The sequence below is a fragment of the Salvelinus fontinalis genome, chromosome 1, assembly GCF_029448725.1.
Source record: "Salvelinus fontinalis isolate EN_2023a chromosome 1, ASM2944872v1, whole genome shotgun sequence".
In the NCBI taxonomy this organism is placed as follows: Eukaryota; Metazoa; Chordata; class Actinopteri; order Salmoniformes; family Salmonidae; genus Salvelinus; species Salvelinus fontinalis.
The window spans coordinates 71867809-71884323 of NC_074665.1; the positions used below are offsets into that span (position 1 = coordinate 71867809).

Sequence of the window (16515 nt, forward strand, 5' to 3'; positions counted from 1 at the left end):
TTTATAAGATAAATTTAATGCTAGCTAGCACCTTACCTTGGCTCCTTGCTGCACTCGCATAACAGCTAGTCAGCCTGCCACGCAGTCTCCTCGTGGAGTGCAATGTAATCGGTCATAATCGGTGTCCAAAAATGCTAATTACTGATTGTTATGAAAACTTGAAATCGGCCCTAATTAATCGGCCATTCCAATTAATCGGTCGACCTCTAGTCTGAATACTTTCCGAATGCACTGTATATCCAACCTTTCTCTGTTCTATCATTCATTAGGGAATCTATTAGACCTTGGCCTCTTGAACTGTCCACTGATATTGACTACCCTGCTGTCACAAACTCCCCTCAAGAACAGACAGGAAAAAAAATTAACAAGCACTTTTTCCACTAGCACTGACTTTGCTGATAAATACACTGCTCAAAAAAATAAAGGGAACACTTAAACAACACACTGTAACTAACTCCAAGTCAATCACACTTCTGTGAAATCAAACTGTCCACTTAGGAAGCAACACTGATTGACAATAAATTTCACATGCTGTTGTGCAAATGGAATAGACAAAAGGTGGAAATTATAGGCAATTGATATATGGTCTCACAAGGGGTCTGAGGATCTCATCTCGGTACCTAACATTGTGATGTTTAAGTGTTCCCTTTATTTTTTTGAGCAGTGTACTTTGCTGGGGGAAATTGCACTTGATATGATTGTATTGTGTTCTCTTACCTAGCTATCTTAAGATGAATGCACTAATTGTATGTCGCTCTGGATATATGACTAAAATGCAAATAGAAACCCTTGCAAACAATTAGTATTAATGTAGAGGAGCTGAATAATAAGGCCAAGTTTCCAAACAATAATCCTACTCCTCAACCTTCCTATTGCATCTACCTTTCAAACAATACTCCTACTCCTCTACCTTCCTATTGCATCTACCTTTTCAACAATAATCCTACTCCTCAACCTTCCTGTTGCATCTACCTTTCCAACAATAATCCTACTCCTCTACCTTCCTGTTGCATCTACCTTTCCAACAATAATCCTACTCCTCAACCTTCATATTGCATCTACCTTTTCAACAATAATCCTACTCCTCTACCTTCCTATTGCATCTACCTTTCCAACAATAATCCTACTCCTCTACCTTCCTGTTGCATCTACCTTTCAAACAATAATCCTACTCCTCTACCTTCCTGTTGCATCTACCTTTCAAACAATAATCCTACTCCTCAACCTTCCTATTGCAACTACCTTTCAAACAATAATCCTACTCCTCAACCTTCATATTGCATCTACCTTTCAAACAATAATCCTACTCCTCAACCTTCCTATTGCATCTACCTTTCAAACAATAATCCTACTCCTCTACCTTCCTATTGCATCTACCTTTCAAACAATAATCCTACTCCTCAACCATCCTGTTGCATCTACATTTCCAACAATAATCCTACTCCTCAACCTTCCTATTGCATCTACCTTTCAAACAATAATCCTACTCCTCAACCATCCTGTTGCATCTACATTTCCAACAATAATCCTACTCCTCAACCATCCTGTTGCATCTACATTTCCAACATAATCCTACTCCTCAACCTTCCTATTGCATCTACATTTCCAACAATAATCCTACTCCTCAACCTTCCTATTGCATCTACCTTTTCAACAATAATCCTACTCCTCTACCTTCCTGTTGCATCTACCTTTCAAACAATAATCCTACTCCTCAACCTTCCTATTGCATCTACCTTTCAAACAATAATCCTACTCCTCAACCTTCATATTGCATCTACCTTTCAAACAATAATCCTACTCCTCTACCTTCCTATTGCATCTACCTTTCCAACAATAATCCTACTCCTCTACCTTCCTATTGCATCTACCTTTCAAACAATAATCCTACTCCTCAACCATCCTGTTGCATCTACCTTTCCAACAATAATCCTACTCCTCAACCATCCTGTTGCATCTACCTTTCCAACAATAATCCTACTCCTCTACCTTCCTGTTGCATCTACCTCTCCAATGCCCATCTCCAAGGTCCTCTACAACTGATGTGTCGACTCAATCCAAACATTAGCTAACTCTCGACATTATTAGCATTTTGATGATTTCAGGATTTTGTGTGGTCGGAAGGTAGTATCTTATAAAATGTACAGATCCGGCCACGCAATCCTTGTCATGCATTATTGCTGTATTCATCCAATCTGAACATCTATTCTAGATTAAGCTAATACCTTGAAACAAATGGTTTCAAATATTAAACTAATAGTTTCACCAGAATAACCATATTTTGGAATAAATGACAATGGGACAACAATAAGTGACAACTGGTAATTCTATTCTATTCACATCTGATAACTTTTCAACTAGATTAGTTGTTAGTACACAACACACTGACTGGACAATTATATGGAGCTACTGTGCTGTTATGTAATTGCATTACCCACCACCAACAAAACAATAACAACATCATCGCAAATCACAGACTTTGCATTATTAGATTCAGATGCTCATTGATTGGAGAACAAGTAAATTACATATAAATACATTACTATATAAAAAAAGAGCATAAAGTATGAGACACCCATAGGGCAATGGGTGTCTCAGGGGAGGCAGGAGCTCTGGGGTTTATTCAGTAAAACTTTCCAAAAGTTGCAGATATAAATAGAAGTGACACAATTCTCTATTTTATCTGACAGACAATCATATCTGTTCTACACAATGCATTTCTATGTGAACGTTACATCCTCCTGAACAGGCCCTAGCCCCAGGACCCAGGAGGTTGAGCTGAGTGTTATGAGGGTTGTAGGTATGGTTACTTTGCGGGTGTGGTCAATGGGCGTGGCTTAGGCTGAGGTATCAAAAAGCCTCTCGATCATCTCCTCCACCTGCTCTGGACGATACTTGTGGTATTTCTCAGGATTTTTGGTGAACGAAATGTTGGTGTATCTGTGAAGGAATTCAACATTCATGAGTAACAATGTTTTGTGTAAACTTTCAGCCGTCCTTCCTAACTGAGCTGCGGAGAGAAAGGAAACCCTTTTAGCGAGGTTCTGACTAACAGAAGATGAACCCAGAAAATAAATACACTTCCTACAAATTACAATGGTTACCATCCTTTACAATATGTGAGAGTGAGGAGGAATAACACAGATGTCACAGTAGTGGTGGTGCTTAAGACTCACCTCTGTAGGAAGGCCCTGTAGGCCTCCGACACCACTCTCCTCTGGGCGTGGCGAATGGTGTCTCTCTGCTCCTTGTCTGGGATGGCCCACACCTTCTGGATCTTACACAGCTCCTCCAGACCGTCGTTGAATCCCTACAGAGATCAAGGGATCAGTCCATAAGCATACGTTTAAATCATACGTTCATGGAGCTAGAGATTAAATTGAAGGCATTTTAACTGATGTGTTGGCACATTTAAAAAGTATCCAATTCATCACTCTTGAATCCTGAGTATATCCTTGGTAGGGATTCAATGTGTTTTGTGTTACCTGTATGCTGTTGGTTATTTTACCTTAAACTTGTCTTTGATCACCTGACGCTCTTTGTCTTTCAGCTGGTGAGAGGGAACATATGAAAACCATTTACTTCACATGTACAGATAAAATAGCAAATGTGCACAGCAAGCTAAGCATCGCAAACAAGGCTGTATGCTTTGTATACACACCGAGTGTACATCCTTCCTTATATTGAGTTGTCTTCAAAACAGCCTCAATTCGTCGGGGCATGGATTCTACAAGGTGTTGAAAGCATTCCACAGGAATGCTGGCCCATGTTGACTCCAATGCTTCCCAAAGTTGTGTCAAGTTGGCTGGATGTCCTTTGGGTGGTGGACCATTCTTGATACACATGGGAAACTGTTGAGTGTGGAAAAACCCAGCAGCGTTGCAGTTCTTGAAACAAACCGGTGTGCCTGGCAGCTACTACCATACCCCTCTGCATGGCACACATACACAATCCATGTCTCAATTGTTTTAAGGCTTAAAAATCCTTCTTTAGCCTCTATCCTCCCCTTCATCTACACTGATCGAAGTGGATTTAACAAGTGACATCAATAAGGGCAATCATAGCTTTCACCTGGATTCACCTGGATTCAGTCTATCATGGAAAGAGCAGCTGTTCATGTTTAGTACACTCAGTGTACATACGCATATCAAGTAAACAGTCTCACCTTGGTTCCTGGTTGGAAGGCAGGCATGTTCCGGTCCATAATATGCTCTGTGACCTTGTACCAGCTAAAGAAAAGCAAGACAAACAACAGAATAGTATGTTATGTAAGATCACAGGAGATAGTTTACGTAGTGCAGGTACTAGCTAGTGATTCAGGAACATGCTGTAGCTACATCTAAATGAGAGCGTACCCAGATACCCTTCAGCCCATTATGTATTTACCTGCGCTGGTATATCTGTATCTGCTGTTCTATCAGCTCTCTGTATGAACTCTCAGCCTTCTTCTGAGTCACTGTCACCAACTGGATCAGTTCAGACCTGAGGGAGGGATGGACACACGGACACACACAGGGTAATATGGTTCAAATAACATGTGACTTTGACTAAGTATATTCTTGCTTTATGGTATATCAATTCTCTGCCTGAGCATCTGCGTTAGAAAAGGTGTTTGGCTCCGTGGCAATGCATTTCTTGATTAGTGTTTACTGTAGGCTATATATATGTTTGAGTAGCGGATATCAATAGGGTTACTAGTAGTTTCGAAAGATATCAATTTAAATGGTTTGTGTGTGAGGTCGTGCAGGCACGTTGGTGGGATAATAAGGGGATATCGGGGCCTACTTCTCCAGGGACTTGAGGATGTAGTTGTAGTTGTTGTGGAGGAAGATGGCACTCAGAGCAGAGTCCTCGTACACCTTGGATTTACTGAGAAGATTCAGCTGCAAGTTCCCCAACACTTTACCTGAGAGAGAAGCAACCCAGATTCAGAATCAGAGCCAAGGACATTCGTAAACTGTGCTTGGTTGGTTCCAACTGTTTGCACATTTGAATCATCTAGTTATGGAGATATAAGATATATAGGATCAACTTTATTGTCATTGAGGGGACGTTTGTGTTGGAGAAAAGTTCAATAATGTGACCAAAACAATTCAAAGCTCTGTCCTTTATATAGCTACTGTACAAATGGATTACATACAGCATATATCTTTACTTAAAGGTAGACTCAGCGAGATGACGTAGATGCAATGTAAACAGCTGCAGTTCATTTCCGCAACAACTAAGAGCGTTGAAGGGCGAAGGTTAAACTTCTCCGTTGATTTGGTCCTGTAGCAACCACCCTGTAACAGCGTGAAGCGAACCCTTGCACATGCGCAGATACTCTGTGTGACAGCAAAATCTTGCATCGCGTTAATCGCAATATCAGCAGTGCTGCTCGTGGCAACGTTAAAACGCTGAGTCTACCTTTAATTAAGCTCTTGATTTTCTTTGTAACATGCAACGTTTTAACATACACATCTTCAGTTCCTAAACTTACATATGTAGGTGCTGAGAAGTCTCCTACTGAACTCAGAGCTGCTGGCTGACGAACTGGTCTCTGCAGATTGTAAAACAGTGTTAACATAAGATCTATCTATAACCGTTGAGTTACATAATCCCCTGTGTCACTGCTAATCCCTCAACTGAGATATAATAGCATTTTCTGTTAATCTCCCATGATCTCTTTGGGATTTGAATTATAGTCATTTTTATTCCTGTTCAAATAACTTAATTCATTAGAGGCGAAAGCTTAATTACAATTTAAATGTAAAATATATGGGAGAGTGTGACTGTCTGGAAAAACACAATTTCCATAATACTGTAAGCACCTCAGTAGCATGATCCATGTTCCACAGTCTTTACAATCATATAAGGATGCAATACTACTACCCATACTTACTATCGAGGTATTTCTGTTAATGGGGTTTGTGTAACATTACTCATCCATTAACTAAATCCTAAACAACATGTTGATAAAAACCTGAGACCATTCATAAAGTCAGAAACGTATTAATGGCTCTGTCCTTCCCTACTCCTCTGGTAGTGAAGCACCTGTGAAACCTGTCTTGTGTTGGCTTACCTCGGGGATCTAAAGGGATATTGTACGTGTCCCCCAGTACTTTAGGGCAGAGGCAAGGCAAAAAAGAGAGAGACAGAAAAGATGAGAGAAGCAAAGTGCAAAAGGTTAGAAAAGATATGTTAGTGCAGAGTAAGCAAAGTACTGTTAACAGCCAGACAGCGATAGGTAGAGAGTATGGTGGTTTATGGGTAAGGGGCATGGGGTGAGTGTATAGGGTCACGGTACCGGGATGCAGGAGGGGCAGGAGGGACTAACCCATACAGTGGGGGCCCCTTTTCATCCTTATTGCTAGTATGATTGGTCTTGTTATGACGGTCCATATCTTACCCTCTCAAAGGGTTCAAATGCTGATATGTGTGGCCATTGAGGTTAGAAATGGTTACCCAGATAGTCCCTAGAAAGGGAACAGCCTGTCCATAGTACAGTATATGGAGTGTCTAGGGGCTCCCTCTAGAGGCAGAGAAAGGCAGTGCAGCAGCGATGGTGAGGAAGAGGTGAAGAAGAGATGAGTTCAAGTCAGCAACACATTAGAGGAAGTTACAGACACAGGCAGAGGAAGAAGGATTAGAAAGAACTCTGGAGGAGAGAAATGCTGATGTGACGTAACTGGAGATAAGGAGGACGTCTAGTTTCTATTACAAACATCAGTTGGTGGATACATGGGGACTTCTCCGACAAAGATGGGATGGTCTACTACTACCGTTTCAGAACAGACAAACAATGGACAGACGGAAGCTGGTGGACACTAACAGCAGACCTGGAGCCCGTCCCAAATGGCACCCTATTCCCTATATAGTGCGCTACTTTTGAACAGAGCCATTTGGGCCCTGGTCAAAAGTAGTGGACCTTATAGGGAATAGGGTGCCTTAACAGGACAGTCCACTCAGCCCTCCCTACCTTGAGAGGCCAGCATAGCTCCGGCTGTCTCCTGGAAGTCCAGCAGCTGCTGAAGGAACAGGATGGCCTGGGGAAGAGAGAGAGACCAGGGTGAGGAATAATGTAAGGGATGACGGTATGTGACACGAAGATGCTAACAGCAACATATGCCACTATATAAACTCCAGACTGTATGTCAAGAGGGAGGGTGTTGGTTTACATTGCTGGTGAGCTCATGGACAGTTCCATCCTTAGGCATGTTGTACTCCTTGTCAGGGTCATTCTGTCATAGAAAAGAGAGAGAGACAAATTTGTCTTCAATATTTTTTCTCACTTACAAGAACACTAGGAGATGCTGGTCCTAATAAAATGTCCATATATATTATACTGTAAATAGTTTAGGAATAGTTTGTTAATGGGTTCAAGCTGTGTATAGTATGGTTGAAAGAGCTAAGGAGTGATCGGTGGAGGGTAGTTGCTCTTACCTTGATGCTGTCTGCAAACTCCTCCAGGGCTTTCGCTCCAATAGTCTCCATAGACGTGATGAGGGTAGGCAGCTTGTTCTTGGTACTGGCAGCTGTGCCCTGTAGATACATACCATGAAGGGAAAAGGGAAATTAGATCATAATACAATTTAATTCAAAAAGCTTTTTTTTGTCCAACGTAAAATTGGCTTTGGCATTACATTTCAGATTGTTTATTGTTAATTCATACATCTGCTTAAGTGAGGCCTGTAGGTTACATTACCTGGAGCGTGGAGTCAAAGTCTGGCTTGGTCTGTTTCAGGTGCCTGAGGATGGGGAAGATGGTGAGGACAGCAGAGTAGTCGTGTCTCATGATGGCCCGCCGTGCTGCCGCCACTATGTTGTCTCCCTCCAGCATCAGGTTGTCCAGGGCTTCCTAAGACACAGGAGATCAGACACAGAAACAGGAGGAGTCAGCTTCACTGTACATTATATCAGAGAGCCAATATCAGCGCCAGTACTTCACGCCTCTGTCAACATTCCTATTTTACTACTTTTTATTAATTATTTCTTTACATTTTTGATAACGTGTATTGTACTGTTGAGGAGAGCTTGCAAGTAAGTATTTCACCGTTCCATTTACACCCTGTATCCTGTGCATAAGACCAGTAAACCTTGATTTGACAACATTCTCTTTGAAAACAATCTTGTTATTTGCACAGACACAGTAAACTCAGGAGACTCGTTATATTAGTCTTCTTCTGGGTAAGAAATGCCTATTGTTCGCCTGTCTTTGGTTGAGACCTGACCAAACAGTTAACTATGATATTACTGTCCTCATCTGACATGAAAAAAAGAGGCAACCGAAACGATAAAGGCCTGTGGTTTGGCTGTCTGAGGCCTGACCTGTATGAGGGAGTCATAAAGGCCTGTGGTTTGGCTGTCTGAGGCCTGACCTGTATGAGGGAGTCATAAAGGCCTGTGGTTTGCCTGTCTGAGGCCTGACCTGTATGAGGGAGTCATAAAGGCCTGTGGTTTGTCTGTCTGAGGCCTGACATGTATGAGGGAGTCATAAAGGCCTGTGATTTGCCTGTCTGAGGCCTGACCTGTATGAGGGAGTCATAAAGGCCTGTGGTTTGCCTGTCTGAGGCCTGACCTGTATGAGGGAGTCATAAAGGCCTGTGATTTGCCTGTCTGAGGCCTGACCTGTATGAGGGAGTCATAAAGGCCTGTGGTTTGCCTGTCTGAGGCCTGACCTGTATGAGGGAGTCATAAAGGCCTGTGGTTTGGCTGTCTGAGGCCTGACCTGTATGAGGGAGTCAAAAGTCTTCTTCTGGTGATGTTCAGGGATGATCTCTGTGAGCAGGGCGTATTCACTCTGGGCCAGCTTCACAAAGGCACTGATGCAGTGGATGTAAGAGTCGATCTCTATGTCCAGGACATCATCCTTCCCTGAGGGGCACACGGTGAGGTCAGTTAGGGGACAGGGTGGAGAGGAGACTCGGTGGACCAGGGGCATTGGGCAGGTTGCAATAATACCAACAATCCTGACTGAGAATTATGACTGTTTAGATATGTGTATTTACAGCATGCTTACTTGATGTGCTACTTCCATGAATGGTGTTTTTTCCACCAAGGGAGATAAATATTGGGCACGTATTTGTTCAAAATTATATTCACTGTATTTCAAAAGCAAAATGGAGAATGCCAGTAGGGGAGAATTTACTTCACATTGATATAATGACATTACCTGAACAGTACATTAGCTGAAAGGAACCACTGACTACTATTTGATGAGGTTTTTTTAAACAATAATAGCTAACCTTTTAAGTGTCAGCACATATCCACTGGCTTCCATAGCTGTCAATGGATGTGTGCTGAACCTGGTATCACATCCCCACAGGCTTGAATACTGGTGGGTGTCTTGTTCCCCATACAGGACATTTTGGAGCAAACTTCCCCCTTACTCACCTGCTGCTGCCCCATGCTTGTCGGTCAGGGCGTCTGACTGGTGTTTGACCCGCTGGTCATGATCGTGACCTGATGGGTAGGGGGAGGGGGGTATAGTCATGGAACCAGGCTCACTGCTGGGGCCTATAGGCCGAGTGGTAAGCCTGGGACTCGCCTAGAAACATATACTGACCACCAAGCACCCAGCGGGGAAAGCAGAGAACACCCTTGTTGGGGGGCAGGGGGAGGTCAGGGGCACCAGTGAGTTTGTGCGTTTGTTTGACCTGTGTCTGAGATAGTTAGTTGAGGTTATAGCTTTTACAGGAACCAAATTTACATGGCTTTGAAAGCCAGAAGTCACACCAGTTTAGACCTGCTGCAGTTCTAACACGTATTACGTGTTGTAAATTTTAGTAAAGTAAACTTCTATTACCAAATACTACATTTCAATGTGGAATATTTCAGAATAGCTAAAAAGGAGTTGAAACATTTGAATTACAACTATATTTTGTATTCATTTAACAACATAACTTTTCAATTATTTGCAGCATCTAACAGCCAGTGACTCTGTAGAGGTTCCTGTGCGTCTGTTGTTTAACAAAAACAACAAGTTAACCTGGACAAGAGCAACAGACCAGTAACCCCAGTACACTGGCATAGTGATAGAGAGAGAGAGACACCGAAGAGAAGACAACAAAGCCAGGGTGCGTTACCTTCCAAAGGAGTGAGGTTAGAGCCCCCCTTTTTCCCATCCAGACCATGCTGAGAGTACTGTTTGAGAAGGTTCTGAGCCTTGCGAATGGTCCCTGCTCCCACAGAGTGACACACAGACACAATCCAGGGGTCCACAGAGAAGAAAAGAAGATAGAGAAACGAAGTAGGAACGGGGGAAGAGAGATGAGAGGAAGAGAGCTAGGAAGTGTGATGAAGATACACCAACACCACATCCCTTCACCACCACCAATCATGAGTGAGAAGAGATGGGGGGCAATGGGAACAATGGCCTAGCACCGCTACTACACAACACAGAAATACAACTACAAGGTAGAACTACAGCACAGCTAAATAAACACACTATGACGGGCGCGCCGAAGCACACTCCACCAGCAAGGTAACAAAAAGAAAATGTAAAGGTTAGGTTCATTATACAAACACAAACAAAACAGCCATCAGAATTAACAATACATTCATTTCAGCATTGTTATTATGGACATTCACTCACACTACTACTGTTATAACATTAACGTAGCATTGGTAGGTAAAATTGTTACATGGTTATATGTTTTACATCTTATAGATGTATGGATTCATACAAAAGCCTGAGTTAATGCAAACAAATAGAGAGCAAGTAAAACAGTACACGATTACGACTTGGGTTTGTGTGTTAGTAAGCATGTGATGCATTATTAGTAATATCAATGAAGTAGGAGACAGAATAGAAACAATGATGCAGAAATATATCTACGTAGAAATGTCTGAAACAATCCTTATTCCTCAACCTATGCTTTGCCTATGATGTTTTCAATTCTAGCAACGTAAGCTATTACTGAGCAATTTTTTTGATCAATTATAATAGAATTGAATATAAGCCATGTAGCAAATGCATTGTTATAGCATAGGAGCATTTAGTTATCGGATGTTGCAGGCCATGTGGTTAAATTACTTCTAAATCAAGCAGTATAAATATGTTCATGTTCTGCAATTGGCTGATTTTGATGGAGAAAATGTTAGCTTTCAGGTCGGTCAATATAAACCACCTATAAACTACCTTAAAATACTTTATTACTTTTTATATTGGTTGCAGAGCAGTCACAATACACGCAAAACCCCAAACACTTCTGGCAAACACCAAAGACACTGCAAAACTGGGAGATCAAAATAAAGACATGCAAGATGCTTCTGTCAAGTCTGCCTCTTCCTCCTGTATCCAACTACATCAAGAAACCCAACTGGAGGTGACCAACTAACCTAAGTGACAAAAACAACAAACTATCAATCACGCTGAATAGGGGAGCGGTAGCATAACTGTTTCCACATCAGATGGCATGATTCTAGTTCACGGTGTTCTGGTCACTGACTACGGCACCCTCGTTTGTGGTCAAATGTGACGTCCAGTTAACAGAAGCAAGCGATGGTAACGAGACGATAGAGAGAGACACACTAAAGCTTTTCTCTTTACCTGGGATGTAGACTGTCATCACCACAATACACATGAGGATTATAAAACAAGAGGAAAGCAGAGGGGTTAGTCGGGGTCATGACAAGGAGAGAGAAGGCAAAATCACAGGAACATATAGTCTACGTCCCAAATGGCACCCTATTCCTTGCATACAGTAGTGCACTACTTTTGACCAGGGACCTATGGACCCTGGTCAAAAGCAGTGTACTATATAGGGAATAGGTTTCCATTTGGGATGTAATCATAGAAGGGGTGGTGGGGGACACTGTCGTCCATTAATAAGGCTGATGATGCTAGAGAAGCTCGGGAGTCATGACGACTATGATGAATCATGCTCTCTGTGATTTGGAGGACACTTGAAAGAGAATACAATTACGCAAGAGAGGGAACTATAACCAATCATCTGATTCAGAATGTTCAGACCAGAGGGACATTCTTAAGTGTGAGCTGTCTGAAATTGTAGTACAGTGTATGATAATAGATTATCTTGATATCTACACTGAGTGTACAAAACATTAGGAACACATTCCTAATATTGAGTTGCACCTCCTTTTGCCCTCAGAACAGCCTTAATTCGTTGTGGCTTGGACTCTACAATGTGTCAAAAGCATTCCACAGGGATGCTGGCCCATGTTGACTCCAATGCTTCCCACAATTGTGTCAAGTTGACTAGATGACCTTTGGGTGGTGGACCATTCTTTATACACACAAGAAACTGTTAAAGGAGAGAAAAAACCAGCAACGCTGCAGTTCTTGACACACTTAAACTGGTGCGCCTGGAACCTACCCTGTTCAAAAGGCACTTCAATCTTTTCTCTTGCCCATTCACCCTCTCAATGGCACACACACATTCCATGTCTCAAGGTTTAAAACTCCTTATTTCACCTGTCTCCCCTCCCCCATCTACACTTACTACGGTGGATTTAACAGGTGACATCAATAAGGGACAATAGCTTTCACCTGGATTCACCTTGTCAGTCTGTTATGGAAAGAGCAGGTGTTCATAATGTTTTGTACACTCAGAGTGTATATTCCTGTTTGCAATGACTGTGATGAAGTAACGCATTCTGTGAATTTGTGGTAGATATGAGCCTGTTTGTGGTAGGTATGATTTTAGCATATGGATGAGAGTGATAGTGACACTATAGCTATAGTTGAATCGTCATGGAGGCACAGCAGAGTGTAACGTTACCGGGCCGCAGCAGGGCACTGACCTGGTCTCTTGGGTGCCTTCTTAGTTGGCGTGTCCTTGCGTTTGGTCTGCACGGCGGGCGAGTAGAGGATGCCAGAAGAGGCAGAACTCTTCCGGAAGTGGTCTTTCAGACCCTTGATGGAGCGGTCCAACTGATTGGAGCGGATCTGGAAGTACACGTTCATAAAGTCTGCAGAGCAGAGAGGAGATGTGGTCAAGAGGAGAGGACAACTATCAGACATAAATATGGTTATGAAATCTACATCTATGTTAGGAGCAGGTTTTGAGTACAACTGTTGAACATAATCATGAAATCTGCAGAGGTAGAGAAAAAGTGGTCAAAACTGGACGATAACCACCATAAAACCCATAATTATGGAATTGACAAGGGTGTGGTAGGTTCTGAGTACACCAATGGAAGGAAAAGGTTTTCAACTGTTCATGTAGTGTGATGAACGGGATCCTTGGGACGTACTAACTCTGACCTCACCCCATTGAAGTTGAAAACGGTTAGGGTTGAGTTAGGGGTATGGTTAGGTTTATGGTAGGGGTGTCCCAAGGATCCCGGATAGCACTAACCATGAGAGAAGGGGCAGCTAGTCTGTTTCTGCCACTTACGGTTCCTGAGGGTGAGATGGGTTGATGCTGGTAGGGATCTCATCTGACCCTATCCACCGTCCTGCTACTGCTCTTCGTGCTGGCTGACTGAATCCTCATCCTCCTCATTGACACTGGCTTCATCTGAGTGACCTGTACTGCAATCTCCTATTGCCCTGTTATCCCTCCTCAACACGTAATCCACATAACATCTACATAATAGTATTAAGTCTACACGTAGTGGAGCAGGTTGAGAGTTTCAAGTTCCTTGGTGTCCACATCACCAACAAACTGACATGGTCCAAGCACACCAAGACAGTACTGAAGAGGGCACGACAAAACCTATTCCCACTCAGGAGGCTGAAAAAATTTGTCACGGGTCCTCAGATCCTCAAAAGGTTCTACGGCTGCATCATTGAGAGGATCCTGATTGGTTGCATCACTGCCTGGTATGGCAAATGCTCAGCCTCCGCCACAAAGCACTACAGAGGGTCATGCGTACGGCCCAGTACATCACTGGGGCCAAGCTTCCTGCCATCCAGGACCTCTATACCAGGTGGTGTCAGAGGAAGGCCCTAAATTGTCAAAGACTCCAGCCACCCTAGTCATAGTCTGTTCTGTCTGCTACTGCATGGCAAGTGGTAATGGAGCACCAAGTCTAGGTCCAAGAGGCTTCTAAACAGCTTCTACACCAAAACCATAAGACTCCTGAATAATCAAATCAAATGGCTACCCAGACTATTTGCATTGCCCCCCTGCACATGACTCTGTACCGGTACCCCCTGTATATAGCCTCGCTATTGTTATTTTACTGCTGCTCTTTAATTATTTGTTACTTTAATTTCTTATTTCTTTAGGTATTTTTCTTAAAACTGCATTATGGGTTCAGGGCTTGTAAGTAAGCATTTCACTGTAAGGTCACCTGTTGTATTCGGCGCATGTGACAAATAACATTTGATTTGATTTATGTACTATAAAATAGAATCAGCATCCTTTGAAAAGAAACCGATGACACCTTCAAACATGAAACGGACATCAATGGAAGAGTGAGTGCATTTCATGTACAGTACAAGTACCCTGGTTGAGTCCATACTCCAAGGGACTACGCTAAAGGAGAAATGACTGGGGACAGAGATCAGTGACAATGTATAAAGTGTGGGTGATCTACCCTGGTTGCGTCCGTACTCCACCAGCCAGCCAGAGATACAGATGATATCCTGTAGCACGGCCTCAGGGAGGTGTTCTAGAGTCACCTCCTCCTGAACCTCCAGCTCCTCATCTACAGTGATGGCATCCAGGATCAATATGGGAGGAACAGGTTTACTGTAGCGGGTCAGCAGACCACGGAACTCAGCTTCCAGCAGCTCCTTACCCTTCTCAAACCGTGCTTTCTGTAGATAGCAAATAGTACAGTGAAGTAAGTATTTAATGTTAAGAATGTATTGTTATTGATAGCAGGATGTGAGGAATGATTTTAGAGGGAGTGCGAAAGAGAGACAGACAGGGGATGAGAGAGAGAGGGGGGAATGAAAGAGAGAAAGAAGAGAGAAAGAGAGAGAGCAAGAAAACAAGAGCGAGTGAGAGAGACCGATATTTGAGTACTGTACCACTGTATTGAGCTCAGGGCTATCTGGGTTGTTGTCCTGAAAGTACTCAACAGCTTTCTGGATCTTGGCAATGCAGGCCAGGTACTCATCTAGTCTGCCCGTTGGCCTGGAAACATAGAAACATAGCACCAGGTATCAGCTTTGGTCTGTTATCCCAAGCTAAGACATTTTGCCTGGACTGTTAGCTAGTAGTTAATAGCTAGTAGTTAACAGCACTGCTTACAGTACTCTCTACTCCAACACAGGAAGCAATAGGACAGTGCTGAATAAAATATGAAGACTGTCATATCATGTAAGATTAAATCCAAGGATAACAGGATAATAGTTAAGTAGAGCGCGATAATGCAAAAATAGCCTTACGCCCACTTTTGGGTCAAAACGTTACACTCAATAAAACTGCGTGAGCATTTCAATTTTATTTAACAGCGTGCAGCTGTCTATCTAAATAGATGCCAGTCTCTCTCTCTCTCTCTCTGTCTGTCTGTCTGTCCCTGGAGTCATGTCTGACTCTCACCCCTCTCTGATGATCTTGTCGGTGTCCTTGGCTACATGGTAATAACTGATGACATGGTCCATGCAGGACAGGGTCTTATCCACATTCTCCTGAAGCCTCTGTAGGTTCTCTGTCTGCTTGTGTACTGGGATAATGGAGTTCTCCAGCTGCATCAGACGACTCTCAAACGATGACAAGATGGACACCTGCATGGGAGCAGTGGTGGGTTGCAGAAAGAGTCAGCAGTAAAATAACAGTTTATGTGGAATTACTAGGCCTAGTGTACAGTACAGATTATGAGAATGTCAGAAAATAGTTGTCTGGAAAGGAACCATTGACTTTTGTATTCACCAACTATATGAAATATATTTCTAGGAGTATTGAGTGGGAAAAGAGTGTCAACCTGCAACATACCATTCCTTTAGTCAGCTGATCACTCTTCTCCATATTCTCTCGGATGAAGGATAGGGTTTCCTGTTCCTGTGACTCATAGAGGGAATGAACGAATTATGACAACAGCGGCCCGAGAGGCAGGATAGTGACAGGGATGTCTACAATAAAGCCTAGCTTGGTTCTGTTGGAACATCTGCTTATCAACCATTCCTAGTGTAACGTTAAAGGTCTGAGAACGTTGATCAAAGAAAAACGCCTCTGTGTGGCTGTGTTTGACAGGTCAAGTCTGGTATGACTATGCAGTCAGCGTACACGTGTAAACTCATTTGAACAAATTACACTTATAACATGCATAGAGAGGACAACATGTAGTAGCCAAAGTCAAATGTCGCTTAGCTAGTAAATAATGCTAGTTAGCTAGCTAGAGATTTCTCCCATTTCCTTCCCTTCCCATTTCCTGAAACCGACCTGCTTTAGTTTCTCCTCTATCTCCCTCTTCCTCGCGGACGCATCCTCGGTCGGAATCATCCTGGGTGTTTTTGGCAAACGTAGATACAGAAGAAAGGCCACAAATATTGAAAATATAATAGCAAAAGCTATTCAACAAAATAATAACAATGACCCCCAGATTCTCATCAGCTGGGGCGGGGCAATCAAAACGAGATCGCTTCCGTATCCGTCTTCTTCACATCAGTCATGAACC

At 42.8% G+C, this 16515-nt stretch overlaps 1 protein-coding gene across 16 annotated transcripts; it reads right to left on the reverse strand.

Annotated features, from left to right (window-relative positions):
* Positions 1–2308: 2308 nt before the first annotated feature.
* Positions 2309–16481, reverse strand: exoc7 (exocyst complex component 7). Of its 16 annotated transcripts, XM_055932248.1 has the most exons (22): positions 16281–16411; positions 15834–15899; positions 15441–15625; positions 14927–15032; positions 14488–14710; positions 12745–12912; positions 11531–11542; positions 10065–10157; positions 9373–9441; positions 8708–8853; positions 7685–7837; positions 7423–7521; positions 7158–7220; positions 6959–7025; positions 6062–6100; positions 5480–5539; positions 4786–4906; positions 4387–4482; positions 4166–4229; positions 3509–3550; positions 3177–3310; positions 2309–2940 (listed from the first exon to the last, which is right to left on the reverse strand). In XM_055932248.1, exons 1-22 carry the CDS (start codon positions 16338–16340, stop codon positions 2838–2840), a joined length of 2169 nt encoding a protein of 722 aa, XP_055788223.1. In that variant the 5' UTR covers positions 16341–16411; the 3' UTR covers positions 2309–2837. The 16 variants fall into 16 exon arrangements, with proteins under 16 accessions (XP_055788223.1, XP_055788231.1, XP_055788117.1 ...); XM_055932256.1 differs by lacking the exon at positions 11531–11542 and having other exon boundaries at positions 16281–16481; XM_055932142.1 differs by lacking the exon at positions 9373–9441 and having other exon boundaries at positions 16281–16481.
* Between the last annotated feature and the right edge of the window lie 34 nt (positions 16482–16515).